At 39.4% G+C, this 22,769-nt stretch overlaps 1 protein-coding gene across 3 annotated transcripts in view; it reads right to left on the reverse strand.

The window, feature by feature from the left end:
* Positions 1–22,769, reverse strand: part of LOC148880646 (pleckstrin homology (PH) domain-containing protein) — a 172,320-nt gene that overhangs the window by 143,985 nt on the left and 5,566 nt on the right. For all 3 annotated transcript variants that reach the window (XR_016104620.1, XM_088962621.1, XM_088962620.1), the window contains exons 3-9: positions 20,530–20,664; positions 20,392–20,442; positions 18,994–19,088; positions 18,806–18,923; positions 17,273–17,374; positions 16,987–17,175; positions 16,742–16,902 (exon numbers count right to left, since the gene is read on the reverse strand). Coding sequence is in view for 2 of the 3 variants with exons in the window: in XM_088962621.1 (XP_088818747.1) it covers positions 16,742–16,902; positions 16,987–17,175; positions 17,273–17,374; positions 18,806–18,923; positions 18,994–19,088; positions 20,392–20,442; positions 20,530–20,664 (851 nt within the window). In the remaining variant the exon portion in view is untranslated. The remainder of the gene's footprint in view (positions 1–16,741; positions 16,903–16,986; positions 17,176–17,272; positions 17,375–18,805; positions 18,924–18,993; positions 19,089–20,391; positions 20,443–20,529; positions 20,665–22,769) is intronic.

Consider the following 22,769-nt stretch of genomic DNA (forward strand, 5'->3'; position numbering starts at 1 on the left):
CTAAGCATCCCCCCTCCTTTGCTCTACACACCTTCTCCCACTTAACCAGGTGGAATTTTTTTGTCCCCCCCACCCCTTCCCATAGGAAGTGAATTTTTTCCACCCTTGCAGACTTCTTTAGGGACTTTCAAGAGGGAAAGGTAATATGTTGGCAGGCTTGAGAGAACACTCTTAATGAGTGTGATTCTCCCACCCAAAGAGAGGTACTTGGCTTTCCATCTGTCTAACCTCCTCTCCACCCTTTCTAATAAATATACTACTTGATGATGCCCTTGCTCCCACCAGTAACCCAAGATAAATGAAAGGCAGCTCCCCTACTGTACATTCCAGCACCTCTGCAAACTGTCTCACTTCCTCAAGTCTTAAGTCCCCAACTCCTATCAAAAAACTCTTCTCTAAGTTTACCTTTAGGCCAGTCAGCATCTCAAAATTGGCTAAAATAGCTTTTAGGTTTTGGACTTGGAATGCTGAAGCGTCTAGAAATATTAGGGTATCATCAGCGTATTGTAGATGAGTGATACTCAGGCCTTCATTTCCAACTTTGAATCCTTCTATCCATCCCCTCTGCACTCCTTTCTTCATGATCAAGTTAAGTGCCTCCATCACTATGACAAACAGGAAGGGGGAAAGTGGATCCCCTTGCCTCATCCCTCTAGAGGCTTGAAAAAATTCTGATGACACACCATTCATTAACAATGAGGAGGCTGAAGAAATGCACCCATATATCCAACTCCTCCAAACCTCCCCAAACCCCACCAACCCTTGCATTTCCTCCAAGAATCCCCATTCAACATGGTCATAAGCCTTTTCTATGTCTAGCTTACAGACAGGTGAATCTTATGTAGATGTACATGTTTAAAAATGAATTTAGATTTTCCAGGGTCAATATAATCATTGTGTGCTGTTAGAGTCAGCTAAGGGTATTTTAGTATCATGTTAATTACATGTCCTATACTTAAGTAGGGGCATATTTGACTTTGTACACTGCTTTTGATATATAAATATATGGTTGGCTGGGAGAGTCTCTTTGACTTCTCAGTTCGACACCTCTTTCTCCTCTCTTCTTCTTCTTCTTCTCTCTCTCTTTCTCTCTTCTCTATCTCTGAAACTAGTTCGACTGAACTATTCTTACATGGTATCAGAGCACCACTAAAAAAAAGGAGAAAGGAAGACTACAGCTTCATTCGATCAGCTCCTCTTTCCTCCCTTTTTTTATTTTTTTCTGGTCTGCGCAATCTGGCGTTAGTGGTGGAGAAGGCTGCGGCAATCCCCATAAAACTGCGGCAACCTATTCAGGTGTTCCTAGGGTTACGGTGGCTTAGTTACAGGTCAAGGGGTAGTGCAGCAGTCCTAGTGGAAAATTTCTGGACTGCTGTCACCATGCGTGACAGCCTTGGTGGTCGAGTGGTTGTAGTTGTGGTGGTCTAAACCCTCTATTGAGCAGTTTCAAGAGGGATTTTTTTTGGTGGTTATGAAATTGTATGTTCAAGAAGTGGCTGAATGTATGCTAGGGCAGGTTCGTGGTGATTGGATGAGTATGTTGGTGTAATATTCAAAGAACAATAGTCGAAGTGTTTGGGACAGATTTTTTTAGGATGGGTACAACCAGTTTTGTAGGTTGAAATGGCGTCAATGGGAGATGTTAGTGGTGACCAGAAATCAAGTGTGATGATCTCCTCTGATTTTTTAAATGTGCAGATGACATCCATCAAACTCAACGATGAAAACTATGTGCCATGGGCTAAGTGGGTAGAAGTGTTTCTTAAGGCTAAGAAGACTGAAACATGTACGGGAGGAGAAACCTACTACTGAATCTCCAGGTTTCAGTGATTGGGAGTAGGAGGATGCTCAAATCATGACGTGGTTGTGGAACAGTATGGAGCCTAAAATCAGTGTTAACTTCATGTTCTTAGACACAACAAAGGATATATGGGAGCACGCCAAGAAACTATATTCTGGACAAGACAATACTACATGAGTTTATCAGCTTTATCAGGAGCACTTCAGTTTGCAGCAGGGAAATCAGACCCTTGAAGAATATTATGCCAATATGAGAAATCTCTAGAATGAACTTAATGTTTATCATCCCTTAACTCCGGATGTCAAAATTCAACAACAACAAAGGGAACAACTAGATGTTACCTGGCTCTTAGTGGGGCTGAAATTAGAGTATGAACCTGTCAGAGCACAGATATTAGGAGGATCTGCCCTCCCTACTAGAGGAAGTGTTTGCCTATCTCCATACGATCTCTCTTAGTCCCACAGGAAGTGTCATACCTCCTGACAGATCAGCACTTGTTGGAACTCGAGGAGGAGCTTATGGGAACAAAGGAGGTGGCCGTACAGTTAGGGGAGGCCGTGGTAACCCTATGTTTGGTCGTAGCAATGGTGGAGATCGTGATTTAGGGGGAGGCCGTGGCAGAGGAATAGGAAGCACTACTAGGAAATGTACATATTGTGGAAGAGATGGACATACAGTTAACTTCTGTTATGATCTGCATAATCCACCCTCCACATGGGCTAATCATGCAGCTATTGGTGGTAGTGAAGCAAGTGATAATCAGCCAATTGATCCAACACCTTCTACAGTCACATCTACTTCTAGCAAGGAGATGATGAGTATTCATGAGTATGAGAGATTCCTTCAGGCTACTTCACATCAAAATATTGCCACCCTTGCTCATTCAGGTATGGCTTGCCTGGTATCAAATCCTTCCCCCTGGATAATTGACTCTAGAGCCTCTGATCACATGACTGGGACTCCAGGTGTGTTTTCCTCTCTTTCTCCGACCGCCACATCACATAATGTTACCCTAGCCAATGGTTCTACCTCCACCATGTATGGGGTCGGTAATGTTGATACTGCATCTCTTTCTTTGCCTTTTGTTTTATATGTACCCAAGTTTCCTTTTAAACTTATGTCTGTTAGTAAACTTACCCTTCTAGTGTTTTTCAAGATCTCAAGACAGGGAGGAAGATTGGTGGAGGGCACGAAGCAGATGGGTTGTATTACCTTGATGGTGGTGGTTCTACAGTTGCACTTCAAACTTCTTTGACTCCTCTCCAGTGGCATTGTAGACTCAGCCATCCATCTCTTAAAGCTCTCAAGCTACTTGTTCCATCATTGAGTTGTCTGTCTTCTTTGCAGTGTGAGTCGTGCCAGTATGGGAAACACCATCGGGTTTCCTTCAGTCCTAGAGTTGATAGTTGCATGTTGAGTCCTTTTGATTTGGTTCATTCAGATATTTGGGGTCCAATTAGAATTAAGTCTTATAATGGTTACAAGTACTTTGTTTTTTTTTTTTTATTACTGTTCAAGAATGACATGGATTTATTTAATGAAAGAATGAAGCGAATTATTTTCCATTTTCCAAAAGTTTCATACTGAACTGCATACACAATTTGATGTTTCAATTAAAATTCTTCGTTCAGACAATGGCAGAGAGTATTTTCTTACTTCATTTCAGCAATATTTGGAACAACATGGCATTAATCATCAGACATTATGTGCAAACACTCCTCAACAAAATGGGGTGGCAAAGAGGAAGAACTGACATCTACTTGAAATAGCTATGTCTCTTCTTCACCATATGAACGTTCCTAAATGTTTCTGGAGTGATGCAGTGCTTACTACTTGTTTTCTCATTAATCACATGCCCTCGTTCATTCTTGATGGTCATTCTCCGTTCTCTATCTTATTTCCCACTTTGTCTCCATATCCCTTGACTCCCAGGATCTTCAGGTGTGTGTGCTTTATTCAGAATCTTGGTCCTGGTCTAGACAAGTTGGATGCACGCTCTATTAAGTGTACTTCCTTGGCTACTCTTGGACTCAGAAAGGGTATAAATGCTACAATCCCATAACTCAGAAATCCTTTGTCTATCCTAATGTTACATTCTTTGAGTCTGTGTCGTACTTCTCAGGTCCTGATATTTCTCCTTCTTCCAAAGAGGTTCCTCTTCCTCTTCCGGTTGATAATCTCATTCCTGTTGTTCCCATTGTGACCGAGTCTCGACCTTCCCCAATATAGGAACTTACTGAAAGGCCACCAATCTGTCAAATGTATACTCACCGACAGAGACCAGCACCTCCTCCAGCTTCTACTCCGTCTGTAGATCCAGTTTCTTCCACACCCGAGTTGCCTTCTGACCTTGACCTTCCTATTGCATTGAGGAAAGGTAAACGTAGTTGCACTTTGCACCCCATATCCAATTATGTTTCTATCTCTCACCTTTCCGCTTCCCATCGCGAGTTTGTTTCTCTGTTATCCTCTGTATCTACACCTAAGGATGTTTAAGAGACTCTTACCTCGCCAGGGTGGCGTAAAGCTGTGGAAGAGGAACTCTCTGCCCTTAATCACAATCATATGTGGGAACTTACCAATCTTCCCCCAGGTAAGCATGTTGTTGGTTGTAAATGGCTGTATACTGTTAAATATCTACCAGATGGGAGAGTGGAACGGCTGAAAGCCCGTTTACTTGCCAAAGGGTATTCTCAACTTAATAGTGTAGATTATGTGGAAACTTTTTCCCTTGTTGCTAAGATTGGCTCAATACGTGTGTTGATTCCCTTAGCAGTCATGCATGGTTGGCCTCTATTTCAACTCAATATTAAAAATGCCTTCTTCCATGGTGATCTTCTAGAGGAAGTGTACATGGAGCAACCACCAGGGTTTGTTGCTCAGGGGAGGATGGTAAGGTGTGTAAGCTCAAGAAGGCAATCTATAGGCTCAAACAGTCTCCCCTTGCTTGGTTTGGCAAATTTAGTGAAGTAGTGAAGGAGTTTGGAATGAGACAATGTCAAGTTGACCACTTAGTATTTAGCTATGACTCTAAAGCCAGGAAGATATTGCTGGTAGTTTATGTGGACGACATAGTCATCACTAGCAATTTTAGACTTGGGATTGATAGACTGAAGGCCTTTCTACAAGATCACTTTCAGACAAAAGATCTTGGAAAGTTGAAGTATTTCTTCGGTATAGAAGTTGCTAGATCGAAGCAAGGCATAAGCCTATGTCAGAGGAAATATGTTACTGACCTATTGGAAGAAACAGGACTATTAGGTGCTAAACCAGCTAAAACTCCAATGGAACTGAATGTGAAGTTGGGTAGTGATATAGGTGAATTATTTGATGATTTTGGAAGGTATAGAAGGCTAGTGGGAAAACTGAATTACCTAACTATCACTAGACCTGATATTTCATTTGTTGTCAGTGTGGTAATCCAATTTATGCAAAGCACTCGAGTTCCTCACTGGGCACAGTTCTTATAATTGTGTGGTATTTGAAGGGGGCTCCAGGCCATGGGTTACTGTACAAGCAAAGAGGTGGTCTTGAAATAATTGGCTATACAAACGCAAATTGGGCAGGCTCGGTATCAGACAGGAGATCCACTACAGGCTATTGCACCTTTCTTGGAGGGGAAATCTAGTGACATGGAAGAGCAAGAAACAGACTGTTGTAGCAAGGAGTAGTGCAAAAGCAGAATACAGGGCCATGAAACACACTACATATGAACTAGTGTGGTTGAAAAATCTTTTGCAGGAAATTGGGTTCTCAATAAGCAAACCCATGAAGCTATACTGTGACAACCAAGCCACAATTCACATCTCATCCAATCCAGTTTTTCATGAGAGAACTAAGCACATAGAGGTAGATTGCAATTTTATAAGGGAAAATTCCTCAATGGTGTCATAAGCACAAAGCATGTGAGAACAAGTGATCAATGGGTAGATTTGTTCACAAAAGGGTCAAATTCAAGAAGAGTGAGCTATATATGTAACAAGCTGGGACTATATGATATATATTCTCCAACTTAAGGGGGAGTGTTATAGTCGGCTAGGGAAGGGTATTTCAGTCTTTTCTGTTTAAGTATTATGTTAATACATGTCCCATACTTAAGTAGGGGCATATTTGACTTTGTATGCTTTTTTATGCAGGCCCTTCCCTCCTTCCACGAGAAGCATTTATCAATCCAACCACCTGGGTAGGTCCCTTCTACCACTACTCTTAAATCGAAAGGTTTTCCACCATAGTGAAGCAACAAGGATGCTGGAAGAAGATGAATTTCCTCCACCTCAATTAAGATCCACGCACTCACTAAATTCTTCCACTCCAATTGAGTCGACGAACTAAACTTCCCACGTGCATCCCCAATGTCCCTAAATGTTTGGAAGCTCCAGGCATGTAGAGGAATGCCTGCATTGAGGAAACACCAAATGTGGCAAAATCTTCAATACTCATGATAACAACTTCAGGTCACACCTAAACATCAACAAAAAAGAGGGCAATAGCATCCAACACCACAACAGGTATTTTTCAGTCCACACAATTTCTTCCATTTCACACAATGTACTCCTGCTGAAAATTACAGTACTGCACCAAGGAACTGTGGAATAACCACCTTTTTTACCTAACAAAGCCCTACAATCACCAAATTTTTCACTTTACTGCTGTTACAGCACATACAGGTCATCACCGACCTACAAACACATCACAAGGATCACACAATCCACAAAAAGGATAGAAAACAGGTGCGGATCACCTCAAATCAGTCAACTGAACCTGTTACAGGTTCTGCTTTGGTACACAACCAAGATAAAAGAAAAAAGGTGAAAAAAAACTTTTCTTAGATCAGTCCGATGCTATTCTCTGGCTTCTCAAAAAAAAAAAGAAAAAACAGTAACTGGTGAAGAAAAAAAAATTGATCGATCTTCCTTTCAGGTCTAATAAACCTGCTCTAATACCATATTAACCACAAAATAGAAGGTTGAAGAGAGAAGGACAAGAGAAAAGAAAAAAAGAAGTTTGAGAGCCAAAAGATTGAGCTAGCGGCACCAGCTCTTGTATTTATATTAGGGTGACCATAAAATGAGAGGATATTACAACAGTACCCCTGCGGTATTAATACTGAAGTAAAACAGCCTTTTAACAAGTAGCAAATGAATTAAGTCCACACAGCTTCCACATCTGGTTCAGAGTTGACTAAACATCCAACCAAACTACTTTTGAGCAACTTAAGTCGATCGAGAGTTCCTCCAGTATCTCTAACTAACACCTTCCTCATTGTGCCCTCATTTAGGCATGACCAAGGTATTGAGCACCTTGTATCCTATGTCATTTTGGTTGTGGAATCACCCAACTATGTGATTGAAGAAATATGCATATCAAGAGTATACCAAAAATTAGATCCAAAGATCTATCCACACCTTAAAATTCCAGGTGAGGTGATGCATCGATATCAGCACATTTGGCTAAAATTTAGAATATGCTTTTGTAAAGAAGATGGGCCGAATGGCCCATAGGCTGTTTATCCTTTTTATCTTTTATGTTTTTTGCTGTAATGGGCCTTATCTGGGCTTTATTCTTTCTTAAGTTATGTCTTTTTAATTTTTTGCCCAACTAGGGGTTTATCTATAAATTACTAAAGTTTAACTTAACGAAATAGAATTAAGGGAGTAAGAGAAGAGATTATGTTCGAAAATCTCTCTCTGAACCCAAGTTGCCGCCACCTTCTTCTTCTTCTTCTCTCCTCTTGAACTCTGATTTCTACTACTTTCTTTTGAAATTTTGCAACTTTCTAAACAGTCATTTCTTCTCAAAAGGCTGTTTTTCTTCTTGGTATCAGAGCAGGCTTGTTTTTCCCCTTTTTTTCCCCATACACAGTGTGTATGGAGAACTGAATCATATGAATAGTTAAAGAAACCTATTTCAGCCTAATTGTTAGTGGTTTCTGGAGAGAAGGGGACTGTTTTTGTTGTCCTCTTGACAGATTCAAGTGTGTTGCCCAAAACCCTAATTTTTTGGAGAAATCTGATTGTGGGCCCCACAAGGACTTTGACCTAGGCGCTCAGTGATTGAAGGCCTTCTCATTCTTCTTCTTGAAGATCGAATCAAGTGGATTGGTGTTCTGTGAAGTCTACAAGGAGCGGCTGAGTTTTCTCTGTTTCTCCCAACTTCCGAGTGTGATGCAGGTTATTGGTACGGCTGCATAGAGGTTGGCTCACAACACAGTTTTTGTTTTATCTTCATTTGTTGTTATTCGAAGTTGTTTGAAGGTCATTTTTGAAGTATTTAAGAAGATGAACTCCTCAGAATTTGAAAACAAGCATGTTGCTGAATCTGGACAGGTTCCGAGAGCCTCTATAGACTCTCTATTGGTTGTGACCACAGTCAAGCTGGATGGAACTAATTATCTGGCTTGGTCACAATCAGTAAAGATTCATATTTGTAGTAGAGGCAAATGGGGTTTTATCTCCGGGAGCAAAAAGGCTCCTCCGGAAGATGATCCATCATATGAAAAGTGGATGCAAGAAAATTATACCGTTATTGGATGGCTTGCGAACTCAATGCAACAACAAATTAGTCAGTACTATTTGTGGATGAATTCAGCAAAGGAAATTTGGGATAGTGTTGCTGAAACCTATTCCCAAAAATTAAATGTGGCCAGGGTTTACAAGTTGAGAAGTGATGTGAAGAATTTGAGACAGGGGGAGAAACCATTAGTTGTATACTCCTCAACACTGAAGTCTTTATGGCAAGAAATAGATTTGATAGAAGTTGTAGCTTGGGACACCACTAATGATACTAAGACCTACAGAAAACTAATTGAGAGAAACAGGGTGTTTGAGTTCTTGACAGGGCTAAATCCAGAGTACGACATTACAAAGCAAAATATTTTATCCAAGGATAGTGTCTCCCTATCTCAAACATATAACTTGGTAAGTAGTGAAGAAAGCAAAAGACTTGTTCAAGTCCAAGGGGTTGGTCTAAATTATCACTTTGCTAATATGGGAGTGAAACCCAAGGGGGTTGCAGGGACTCAAAGTAGCTCAGGGAAGAAAGAGATTATCTGTGAGTACTGTAAAAAGCCAAAACACACTAAAGACAAGTGTTGGAAATTGCATACTGAGCTCCTACCACTTCAGTTTCAGAAGAAGTCTAATAATATAAAGGCAATGAGTGCCAATGTTGCTTCTAGTCCAAATAGTGACAGATACCAAACTGAAGAGATGACGACTAGTGAGCAGTTAGTAGCTATGAATGCAGAATATGAGAAGTTTGGGACGATGATCAGTCACCTAGAGGGTGTGACCGCTTCTTCCAACCCTCCAGGAAATTCAACATCTTCTGCATTTGCTAATTCAGGTATACGGGTTTCTACCAATCATGCAATCATTTCAGGTAATCATAGGATCCCTTGAATTATTGATTCTGGTGCTTCTGATCATATGACCAGCATTCTACTTTGTTTGTTTCATATGATTTACTTCCTGGACGTGACAAAATCACCCTAGCCGATGGCTCTCTTGCCCCTATCTCCAGCAAGGGAACCATCAAGGCTACAGACTCCTTGGTTCTTCCTTCTGCTCTTCATGTACCCAGACTAAATACACACTTGTTATCTATAAGTAGCCTAACTAAGTCACTAAATTGTTGTGTAACCTTCTTCCCTTCCTACTGTGTTTTTCAAGATCTGGAGTCTCAGAAGGTGATTAGGAGTGGCCGTGAGGCGAATGGAATATATCTGTTGGATACTTCTGGACAGTGCCATGAACAACCTGGAAAAGCTGCTTTTGGGTATACATCTACATGGTCCACTAGTCGAGTCATGTTATGTCATTTTCGTTTGGGTCATTTTTCTTTTTCTGCATTAAGTCATTTATTCCTAGAACTGTTTAAGGGAATTAGTTTATCCAGTCTTCATTGTGAGTCTTGTGAACTGTCAAAACATTGTAGAAACAGTTATCCTCTGAATAATAAAAGATCTTCTTCTCCTTTTAATATTGTGCACTCTAATGTGTGGGGACCTTACCACTTACCTTCTATGGGTGGCTACAAATATTTTATCTTGTTCATTGATGACTTTTCTCGGTTCACTTGGATATTTTTTATGAAGTCCCGTGATGAAGTTCCCAGACTTGTGAGGCAATTCCATGAATTTGTCCTAACCCAGTTTGATACTAGAATTAAAATTTTCAGATCCGACAATGCAAAAGAATATTTTGAGAAAAACCTGACCTACTATCTCATTGATTTAGGGGTTATTCATCAAAGCTCCTGTGTTCGGACCCCAGAACAGAATGGAGTTGTTGAAAGAAAAAATATAAGTATTCTATTTGCCTCACATGTCCCTACAAAATTTTTGGGGTGACGTTCTCACTGCTACCTACCTTATAAACCGTATGCCATCCAGGGTTTTAGGGTTTAAATCTCCCTTCAATATTTTTCATCCGGACAAGGATCTTTTTCCTATTCCTCTTCGTGTCTTTGGATGCACTTGTTATGTACATATCCCAAGTGTCCAAAGACAAGAATTTGAACAAAAAGCCCACAAGTGTATCTTCCTTGGTTATTTCTTCACACAAAAGGGTTACTGTTTTTTTATCCGAAGACTGGCACTCGATATGTCTCAATGGATGTCACATTTGATGAGCTTTCCTCCTTTTATCGTTCTTCTCTAGAGAGACATTGTCCAAAGGGGGAGGATTTATCACAGGTGTTTGCTCTTCCTCTTCCAGTCCCAGTTGAGTCTTTTGTTGAGTCTCTTCCTCCTTCAAATGAGTCAAGAGAGGATCAGTCATTTCACTCTCATTCCAGTGTTCCTATTCCTCCTCCTTTACCTCCTCGCCCTCTTTTTAATCCCAGGTTGTACCAACGGCAGAGAACCAGAAATGAGCAGATTGTTTTCCCTACAACAAATGAGCCTCATGCACTTCCAGTTACAGATGAGACAACAGGTACTGTTACAGCCCCTTTGGAACCATCATTCCCAGACCTTGATATCCCCGTTGCTATTAGGAAAGGAAAAGGGAATTGTACTGCACATTGCATTTCCAAACACCTTTCTTATAGTTTGATCTCTCCATATTTTGCCTACCTTTCTTTTATTGCTTCTCACCCAATTCTCAGGTCTGTGTCAGAAGCTCTTAATATTCCAGAATGGAAGGATGCTATGAAAACAGAAATCGATGCCCTGCACAAGAATGACACTTGGGAAGTGGTTGATTTGCCTGAAGGGAAGGATCCAATAGGCTATAAGTGGGTTTTTACTATCAAATATCATGATGATGGCACCATTGAAAGGTACAAGGCTAGGTTGGTTGCAGTTGGTTGCAAAAGGCTATACACAGACATATGGGACTGATTATCTGGAGACCTTTGCCCTTGTTGCCAAGAAGACTTCTGTGAGAGTTCTGTTATCTTTGGCTGCACACTCAGACTGACCACTTTATCAACTAGATGTAAAGAATGCATTTTTGAATGGAGAGTTACATGAGGAGGTCTATATGTCTCTTCCTCCAGGGATGTATGAAACAAATATGAAAGGAAAGGTCTACAGGCTGAAGAAATCTCTTTATGGACTCAAACAGTCCCCTCGAGTGGTTTGAAAGGTTTAGGGCTGCCCTTGTTAGCTTTGGCTATGTACAGACACAGTCTGATCATACCCTCCTTGTGAAGAGGAGAGGATCCTTGGCCGTTTACCTGATTGTGTATGTTGATGATATTGTTGTGACTGGTAATGATGTCTCAGGGATTAATGATCTCAAATCTTTCCTTCATACAGATTTTGAGATCAAAGATCTAGGGGAATTGAGATACTTTCTTGGCATAGAAGTTGTTAGATCCAAGGATGGGATACTTATCTCTCAGAGGAAGTATGTTCTTGATTTGCTCTCTGAAACAGGGAAGACGGGTGCTAGACCAGTTGCTACTCCTATCGATATGAGCCATAAACTCTCTGCTTCATATGGAATATTGTTAGGAGATAAGGGAGTCTTCCAGAGACTACTTGGAAAACTTCTTTATCTATGCATGACTCGGCCAGACATTGCATATGTTGTCAGTTGCATTGGTCAGTTCATGTAGCAGCAGAGTGGATTCTGTGTTATTTGAAGGGATCCCCTGGAAAGAGAATTCTATTTGTTAATCATGGCCATATGAAACTTGAAGCCTACACAGATGCCAACTGGGCCAGAAACATTGATAACAAAAGATTTACCTCTGGGTATTGTAGCTTGGTGGTAGGTAATATTTGTCTCTTGGAGAAGCAAGAAACAATCAGTTGTTGCTCGATCTTCAGTCGAAGCAGAATACAAAGCCACGGCTCATGGAATCTCTGAACTATTGTGGCTTAGATCCTTGATGGAGGAGCTGGGTATTGAGCATGATAAGCCAATGATGTTATACTGTGATAATCACGCCACCACCAACATTGCTCACAACTCAGTGCAACATGACAGAACTAAGCATATTGAAGTTGACAGACACTTCATTCGAGAAAGGGTGGCTTCTAGAGAAGTGTATCTACCTTTCATCACCTCTGAAGGACAGTTAGCTGATTTCCTCACCATGGGCATTCCCAAGGCTAAACTTCAGCATGATACTGGCAAGCTTGGCATGATTGACATCTATGCTCAGCTTGAGGGGGAGTTTAGAGAAGATGGGCCAAATTGCCCATAGGTTGTTTATCCTTTTTTTATCTTTTATGTTCTTTGGTGTAATGGGCCTTAATCTGGGCTTTATTCTTTCTTATGTTATGTCTTTTTAATTTTCTGCCCAACTAGAGGCTTCTCTGTAAATTACTAAAGTTTAACTTAATGAAATAGAATTAAGGGAGTAAGAAAAGAGATTATGTTCGAAAATCTCTCTCTAAACACAAGTTGCTGCCACCTTCTTCTTCTTCTTCTCTCCACTTGAACTCTGATTTCTGCTACTTTCTTTTGAATTTTTGCAGCTTTATAAACAGTCCTTTCTTCTCAAAAGGCTGCTTTTTTCTGCTTTAAATATGTAGGATGGGAAAGAGAAAAGTCCTATGCTCTCCATAGGGTGGAAAGAATAGGAAAATCAAATCTAAGATAATTCAGTGCAGCACGATCAAATTAAACATATAGAAATGGACAAACATTTTAAACAAGAACAAGTAGCCAGGGAAAAGTGTCCATGCCATTTGTGAAGTCTATAGATCAGCTAGCTAATTGTTTAACCAAAGGAATTCCAAAGCTTATGTTTGAAGAGAACCTTTCAAAGAATGCATATACAATATTTATGCTCAGCTTAATGGAGAGTATTGGCATGCCTGGGACTACTTTTGTCTTGATAAATTTTTTATCTAATCAGGGGCTCAATTGTAATTAAAAACCTATTGGTGTTGTTTCGACTGCAGCTATAGTAGTCCGAACCAATAAGGAAAAGAAGAAAGAGAAGGAGAAGAAGAAGAAGATGATGAAAGAATTGTTGAACCCGATAAACTAAACCCTATCAGTCGACCACTTAACAGTGATTAGGCTCTAATTAATTGTACAAAGACTAAACTGCCCCCACTTAAGTATGGGAAATCTCTAATAAGACTGCCACATAAGCACATAACTTAACAAAGATGAGTTGACTAATCTACCCTTATTCGGCTAACTCTAACACTCCCCCTCAAGCTGGAGAATATATGTCATATAATCTCAGCTTGTTACATATATAGTTCACTCTCCCTGAGCTTAAGGCTTTTGTAAACAAATCTGCCCACTGATCACCTGAGCCTACATGTTCTGTGCTTATCTCTCCAGTAAGAACCTTCTCCCTCACAAAGTGGCAATCAATCTCTATGTGCTTTGTTCTCTCATGAAAAACAGGGTTGGATGAGATATGGAGCGCAGCTTGATTGTCACAGTACAATTTCATAGGTTTATCCATGTGGAACCCGATTTCATGTAGGAGATTCCTCAACCATACTAATTCACATGTAGTGTGTGCCATGGCCCTATACTTGGCTTCAGCACTGCTTCTAGCCACAACCGTCTGCTTTTTACTCTTCCACATCACAAGATTTTCTCCAAGAAATGTGTAGTAACCTGTAGTAGATCTTCTATCTGACACAGAGCCTATCCAATCTGCATCCATGTACCCAACTACTTCAAGTTTTACACCTGGTTTATACAATAGCCCACGGCCCGGAGCTCCTTTTAAATATCTTACAATTCTAAGAACTGCATCCCAGTGAGATATACGAGGGTTCTGCATAAATTGGCTCACAACACTGACTACAAAGGAGATGTCTGGTCTCGTGATAGTCAAATAGTTCAGCTTCCCCACTAGTCGTCTATACTTTATGGTTTCAAACAATCTCCTAGAGCCTGGTTTAAGAGATTTAGAGCTGCACTTGTTAAATTTGGCTATGTTCAGACACAGTCAGATCATACTCTGTTTGTAAAGAAAAGTGGATCTTTAGCAGTGTATCTCATTGTGTATGTTGATGACATTATAGTGACTGGTGATGATGCCTCAGGCATTCTGCCCCTTAAGTCTTTCCTCCGTACAGAATTTGAGATTAAGGATCTGGGGGAGTTGAGATACTTCCTTGGCATAGAAGTTGCCAGATCCAATGATGGGATTCTTATTTCCCAAAGGAAATATGTCCTTGATTTGTTGTCTGAAACTGGAAAACTAGGTGCAAGACCAGCTGCAACTCCCATAGATATGAGTCACAAACTTTCAGCTTCGGATGGAACTTTGTTGGAAGACAAAGGGGTCTTTCAGAGACTTCTTGGGAAGCTTCTGTATCTATGCAAGACTAGGCCAGATATTGCGTATGCTGTCAGTTGCATTAGCCAGTTCATGTATGCTCCTAGAGATACTCATATGGCAGCAGCAGAACGGATTTTGTGCTATCTGAAAGGCTCTCCAGGAAAAGGAATTCTATTTACCAAGCATGGTCATCTGAAACTTGAAGCCTATACTGATGCTGATTGGGCTGGAAATATTGATGATAGAAGATCTACTTCAAGGTATTAAAGTCTGGTGGCTGGTAATGTTGTCTCTTGGAGGAGTAAGAAACAATCTGTTGTGGCTCGATCCTCCGCAGAAGCAGAGTATAGAGCCATGGCACATGGAGTCTCAAAATTGTTGTGGTTAAGGTCCTTAATGGAAGAACTTGGGATTGATCATGACAAACCCATGATGTTGTACTGTGATAATCAGGCTGCCATCAACATTGCTCACATCCCGGTACAACATGATCGAACCAAACATATTGAGGTTGATCGACACTTTATTCAAGAAAGAATCTCCTCCGGTGAAGTGTGTCTTCCATTCATTACTTCTGAAGGACAATTGGCAGATTTTCTCACCAAGGGCATTTCCAAGGCAAGGCTTCAACATGACACTGGCAAACTGGGCATGATTAACATCTATGCTCAGCTTGAGGGGGAGTGTAGAGGAGATGGGACGAATGGCCCATAGACTGTCATTTCATGTTATGTTATGTTTCTCTTTGTTATGGGCCTTATTCTGGGCCCATACTATGTAATGTTCTGTTTTTTGTATTTTTCTACCCACTCATAGGCCTCTCTGTAATTTATCAAAGATTAACACCTTAATAAAATGTTTAGAGTGTTAGAGTGAGGTTACGTTCAAAACTCTCACTCACTAACACTCATTTCCGCCAGCTCTCTCTCTCTCTTCTCTTCCTCTCTTGTTTGTTTAGTTTCTGTTTTGCATCTAATCTAAAACAGTTCCATATATCAAGTGAACTGTTTTCAACTGTCCCTAAACACAATGATAGATACACAAGCCTTTGTTCCTGTCCACACCACTACTGATTTCACAAAACCACGAACCACACCAACATTAATTCAGCACTTACTAACCACATGCAAGCCTCTTACAACTACTCAACAGAGATTGTGCATCACAAGCACCACCACACAGCCATAGCTGTCACACACGGTACAGACCTGTCTAACACTTTTAAGAGGGCACTACAAGACCAAAGAGAACTCAACTAGTGCCACTGCATTACACCTTGCACCATTTGGCCACCTACAGTAGCCCCTATATTCAGCCACCTGCAGCAGCCCTTACACCATTCGGTCACTATAAACACAGCCTGTTCTTAGAATTTTTTTCCAAGAACCAGGGCAACAACCAACCTAGTTCTCTAGGTTCTGATCAGTCCTCGCAGGTTCTTGAAGATTTTCAACCCAGAAACACCAACAGCACAAAGAGAAGAGATAACCAACCTTCTTTTGAGAGCTTCAGCCAACCATTCATTGCTGAAGTCTTTTTCTTAAGAAAGGAGGTTCAGCACACCAGAGAGAAAGAAGAACTAAGATGCTTCAGGCCTAGGACGAACCAGTTTTCTCCATTGACAACCCAGAAAAGAAAATGAGAGAACTGAAGCACGAACTGAAGTTGTCACGAACTGAAGCAGGTCACGAACCTTGCTCTGATACCATGTTTCGACTGCTGCTACAGTAGTCCGAACCAGTAAGGAGAAGAAGAAAGAGAAGGAGAAGAAGAAGAAGATGAAAGAACTGTCGAACCTGATAGACTAAACCCTATCAGTCGACCACTTAATAGTGATTAGGCTCTAATTAATTGTACAAAGACTAAACTGCCCCCACTTAAGTATGGGACAGAGAGTCTCTAATAAGACTGCCACATAAGCACATAACTTAACAAAGGTGAGTTGACTAATCTACCCTTATTTGGCTAACTCTAACAGGTATATATGTAAATGAACTGGCATGAGATCCAAGACAAATTGACACCTTTCATTTTTCTTCTTTTTCCTTTCACAATTCTTCTTCTACTTTCTCTTCCTTTTCTCTTATTTTTCTTTTCATAGTTAGCCACCGTAATCATCTAGAACTACAAATACGTAGATGGTTGGACCAAAAGCAACTTCACATGGATAAACTACTACGAGAAAAGAAAAAAAAAAAAAAGAGGGAAAAAAAAACAAGACTTTACCTTGCCTTCTTCATCTGGTCAGATACAGCTTTGTAGGCATATTTCCACCAAGAACTAGAATTTAATTTTACAGGGACAAGCGGACGATAATGAGCATATCTCAGGCGCTGATTGAAAGCAGCAAAATTATCAGCCAGTTTCAAGATATCCCTATATCCATCCTGCACCAAGAAACCTACAGCTTATTAAAGATCAATGACAAAGCCCCACCATAGAACTCATGACAGATAGATATTAACAAGAACCTTTGATAAACAGAGCGTAACATCATCCAAGTTAATAGCTGCTTTCTGCAGAGGTTCGACCATACTTGATGCTTCCTCTCGCTGCAGCTTAGAGTACTTTGCATTGCCCGTCACAGGTTCCAAAATATAACTATGATCTTTTGTAAGAGCATTAGTTGGTTTTCCATTCTTAGTACCAAATTCAAAGACCTGAAGCTCATTGAAGTTGACCGAAGTTCCAATTTAATCCCACTTACTATGAATAAAAGATGGAAATGGCTATAGCACCGGACTGAGAATTGCATACCTGACTCCATTCTGATGGAAGCATTTCTTCCCATGGTTTGTCAACTTGCCATGGGCATATATCAGAGTCAAAGTAAAGAGACAGGCTATCAAGTTCCACTGACTGTAAGTAAAAATATCATGAGCATTCATACATGTGGTCACAAAAAATAAACTTAAGAACTTCTTATGCAATATTTTTATTTAAGTGGATAAAATTACTAAAATGAAAAAAGGGAAAAATTAAATAACATAAGCCAAAGCCAAAGAAAATAAAACTGATGAATTAAAGAAGAGAACAGCACAAAAAAGAAGACTAGCTCTGCAAAGAAGATTAACAATACCGCAAAACACTCTACAACTTCCACTTAAAAAAAAAAAAGGGATGCAACGGATACTATCCAAAAGAAACAAAAACAAAACAACCCCAAAAAGGCCTATACTGCAAAAACAGGGAACCCACCAGCAACAACATACTCAACCACCTGAGTGGAATTTAGTAGACCCTCTCAAGAGTTTTGTCTATTTACTGCCTCAGATGCTTCATTTTCCAAAACATCCTATTGTGGCATTCCATTGTTTTCCCCTACCACCCCCTTCTCTCCAGTAATTTAGTAGACCCTCTCAAGAGTTTTCTCAACTTACTGCCTCAGATGCCTCATTTTCCAGCTTTGGACTCCTCCCTCTAACAATTCTTGTTTCCACCAAATCTCAACTATAAAGTTTCTGCACCTCCATAATCACATCATCAGAAATCACAAAATCATTGTTCAGTAAATGATTCATCCCTTGCAGCATCTTTCTTTTTTCCCATCTGTCTAGATCAACAAAATCCTCACCATCTAAAGAAAAAAAATAAACCTAGAAATCTAACTATGTGAACCTCCTATGCTACTGTTTAAGTGGTAAAAATGCACCTTGATCAAATGGGAGAAGGGAAACCATCATAAAGGTGGTCACCATCTCTACCAAACTCTCCACACCTTGGATTGACAAAGCATGCCAACCAAAATGGATGGTGAAAACCCCAAAGCAAAACACACTCCCTTCTGAAGTCTACTTGTATGCAGATCAAGATCCCACTTCCAAAACTGTTAGACAATGTATGCCCTCAGCTCCAATTGATGTAATGCATATTGACTTTATTTTGAATAAAAGATCATATATTTCATGTCTCATGGGTGTGTTCTGCTAATTATGTCCAAAACTGCATGGTTGTATCAATATGGACTTAAATGCTCACCGGTTGATAAACCCAGAGAGTTTATCCTGACAAGGTTGATTCATTTCTCTCCCTTGATTTCTTTCTCTTAAATTTTTTTTGCCACTCATGGTCAATGCTTGTTTATTCATTTCAGTTATTTCACATCCATCTTGAAGGAGTTTAAGATAGTTCAATGGACTATCATGAGGAACTCATTCCATAATCATTGAGCATGTAGAATCCTTGTACAACCTCTTTATCTATTTAAACATATAAAAAATAGAAAATAACTAACCAACGGACAATCAGGATCATTTCACCCAAGTCTACAACATATGAGACAGTAATTACCTTTTGAATACGCTCTAGTGCACCTCCAGTAATGAATGTTTCTGTCCCAGTATCATCAACCGTCACAGCCAAAAGTTTTGCCAGTGTCACACCAGATGCAAAAGGATGGCCAGGGTTGCTACATTTGGCAACCGTGAAGCTTCAGTACATGTTGAAAACTAAAAAAAAAAATGCCTAAAGTTCTTTACCTCTCAAGATCTTCATATCTAATGTGGATATTTGTAATTGAGAGCTTCAAGTTTCCAATAATTGTGTTGATCAAGGATCCAACCCATGATTTATTCTTTAGCAGCAAGAAAAAACCAAATAAATAAAAAGATAAAACCATGAGAGCTGCAAATATATTTAGAATAAACAAAAAATCAAAAAGGTCCGACTTCCATAAAATCATAACAGCTTATTAATTGAATAGAAAAAGAATTCAATTCCAATAAATTATCACAAAAAAAAGCTCCCCAGAAAAGAACCATTTTCACCAGTATAATGCGGGAAGAACAAATGTAGTAGTATCAAGTAGAAGATATTAGGGAACTGAATTTCAGTACCATACACTAGCAAAGTGTTTCCCCAAGCATTTTTTGGAAGCACAGAATTTGTGAGCATAAATAAAAAAATGGTGTGGAACTATAATGCAGCTCAAAAGTAAAACGTAATAAAAACAATAGTATACAAGTAGCAGATGGTCATAAAAATGCTAATAGCAAGTTGCAGTTCAAGAATGAAAGAAATGATGCAATACAGAGTAAATATGGTTGCACTAAATAAATGGCGATCTAAAGTGATGACATGTGGAATCAGTATAAAAGAATGTAACATTTTTACTATATATATAGTGTTGATACTTGCCTAGGCCTCATGTCAATACAACAACTATCAAAGTGTTAGTTCATTTATTTTTCTCTCTCCATATTACCCAAATCTCTCTCCTCTTGAACATGCCTCTCAACTACTAATAGTAAATCATGTCTTTTACCATGCATCAAAGATACAATTTACAGTTTTTTTGTCTTTTACCATGCATAGGCAACTGTATTTTTTTAATTATAATTATGATCTTTGTTGGCATCAACTTGGATGTAATATCCTGAACATTGTAAGTTCCTTCTACAGATAGAGAGAGACTGAGCGAGAGAGATAAAGACAAAGTTCATTATTGTCAATCAAATGAAGATCCATATTCAGCAATAACAAGAAAGCACAACAAATTCATTGTTGCCAATCAAATGAAGATTCATATTCAGCAATAACAAGCACAAACTCCAGTACAATAATCTAGCAAACATATATTAAAGCTTCCAAAGACACTGGAGTTCAGAAAACATGACAATACATACCATTTCCAATTTTCTAACAGCATGGCTGATGTTCTAACAAAGCAAGGGGTGAAGAGAGATCAAATGTTCTGGACACAGTTGTAAGAATAAAAACAGGGGGAGGGGGAGATAGGGGTCTTATCTCTATTTGACTGCATGTAATACGTGCACGTTGCTGTTTCATAACTAGTAAATATTTTTTCAGAGAAGGTAAAGTATAGTATTGATATTAAAAGGAAAAAAAGCATCATGTCGTTGCTGATAAAAAAATACCATTTCTGATTTTAGCTGATGCTGACACTCCAATAGCTTCATCTCCAATTCCTATTGCAAGGATAAATAGCAAGTCTCTTATTTAACCATCTACAATTGAATACATGTCAATCTATACAATGCAAGCCAGTATCTTACTCGTATTTTGTTCTTCTTAGCTTCTTGTACAGAATCCTCACTACATCCCTGAACCTGAGTTGCAGGCTCAGCCAATATGAATATACGATCTAGGTAGACCAAAACTGGCTCTTGACCTAACCTACTCCAAGGAACCTGAAATTGAGAAATGGTAAGAAAAAAAATACCCAAGTTTCACTTTAGCTTTCAGAAATATATTAATAATGTAAATAAGCAATGCCTCAGATTAGAGAGACCCAACAGTCATACCTTAAGCTACTTGCATACTTGTCACAAATATCAAATTTTAATCCTTAAGAGGCAAAATCATAATTCATAATACAACAAATATGTAATTTTCATTTATTGGTCATAGCTGACCATCAGAGCTTTTATTAATAGTAGAAAAGAAAAAAACAATAATCTGATTTGATAACAGTGAGAAAGAAGAGAGAAAGAGAGAGAGATCTTAGTGAGAAGAGAAAAAGAGATTGTGAGAAGCCAATAATGATCTGGCCGCCCCACTCATCGTCTTATATACTCATATAAAAGATTCATTACAAAGATTAAAATGCCCTTAATGGGGTGGTTACTGTTCATAACATAAAAACAGCTCAAAAAAACAACATTAACTAATGGGCCTTGAGCACAATAACACTAACTAACGACCCAATAATACTAACAAATGATTATAAACAAGAAAATCATAAGAAACTGCTGAATCTCAACACTCCCCCTCAAATTGGGAGTAGATGTCACACATTCTCAACTTGCGTAAATCATGTACAAGTTTATTTCTTGCAACTCCTTTTGTGAGAACATCAGCTAGCCGTAAATCAGATGCAACATATGGTAGGCATATTTCTCTGGATGTCACCCTTTCTCTTATGAAATATTTGTCCACCTCTATATGATTTGTTCTATCATGCTGAACTAGGTTATGAGCAATGTTGCTGCTTGATTATTACAGTACAACATCATAGGTTTTTTTGCATCAACTCTAATCTCTTCTAATAAGGTCCGTGTTGTGGGACTTATCAGTATGGGCTTTGACCCATTTAAGTTAAAACTTTCCTATTTCTTGTTGGGTTGTACTGCTATTAAGTGTTAATGGGCTTGGGCCTTTTTTATTTTAAGTTACATGTGTGTGCCACCCTATTTTATTTCAAGAATCTAAATACAAACATGGTATCAGAGCAATAACATACTCTTATACTGCTCGCCTACCTTCTTCACCTCCTCTTTCTTCTTAAGTTTTTTTTTTTTTATTGTTGGAGTAACAAGAAGGAGCTCTACTGCTGTTCATGGTTAGATGAAGCTGCTTCTAGGGTTCTTTACTTGGAAAAAAAAAAAAAAAAACTCCAATGAGGCCCAGAATAGTTGTTGATATACCCAGGTAGGGCAAGAAACTGTGGAGTAGTCGTATGGACTACTATAGAGACTAGTTAACAAGTCTAGCTGCTAGACTGCAAGTAGTATCAATCCAAGAGATCCATGTACACTCTAGCCCAGCTTATTTTTGGAGTTTGAGCAAGGAGAAGTGTTGTTTGACCTGTTCTACTAATTAAATATCAGTTTTGAGTGAGTTCAAGATGTCTTCCAGCACAAGTGAAGTCTCATCTAGAGGTTCTAGGACTGTAGACAAAGTTACTTAAAAATGTGTCTGTTGAAAGTCTATTTTGTGACGTGTGCTCGTTGGCAAAATATTGTAAGGCAAACTATCCAAGTTCTATCGGTAACGTCACTACCTTTCCTTTTTATTTAGTTCACTCTTATGTGTGGGGTCCTTCACCCATTGTTTCTATGGATGGCTATCGCTATTTTATCAGTTTCATTGATCACTTCTCAAGGTGTACATGGGTTTATCTTATAAAAGAACATGAAGAAGTTCAGGGTCTTATGGAGGTGTGTTAGGGCTGCTTTACTTTGGACAGTTTGGGACAAAAGGAATAACAAATTTTTTAATGGTAAAGAGAGAGGGATGAGGATTTTGTGTGGAAATGTTTACTGTTTAGGGCTATTAGCTAGGCTAAAGCTTTGGACCTTTGTCACTTTTCTCCTTTGATGGCATACGAAGAAATTGGGAATTAGTTGCTAAAGCTTCTTGGGTCAAGGACAAACCTATTATAACCTAGAAGCATCCGGAAGAAAGCTTCACAAAACTAAACTTTGATGGAAGCAGCCTCAGTAATCCTGGGCCCTCTGGGATTGGGGGAGTATTCAGGAATAGAGGGCCAGGTAGTGGCTTTATTCTCCGGTCC

This window comes from Nelumbo lutea, chromosome 1, assembly GCF_056320005.1.
Source record: "Nelumbo lutea isolate HS-2025 chromosome 1, American lotus-T2T, whole genome shotgun sequence".
Taxonomy (NCBI): Eukaryota; Viridiplantae; Streptophyta; class Magnoliopsida; order Proteales; family Nelumbonaceae; genus Nelumbo; species Nelumbo lutea.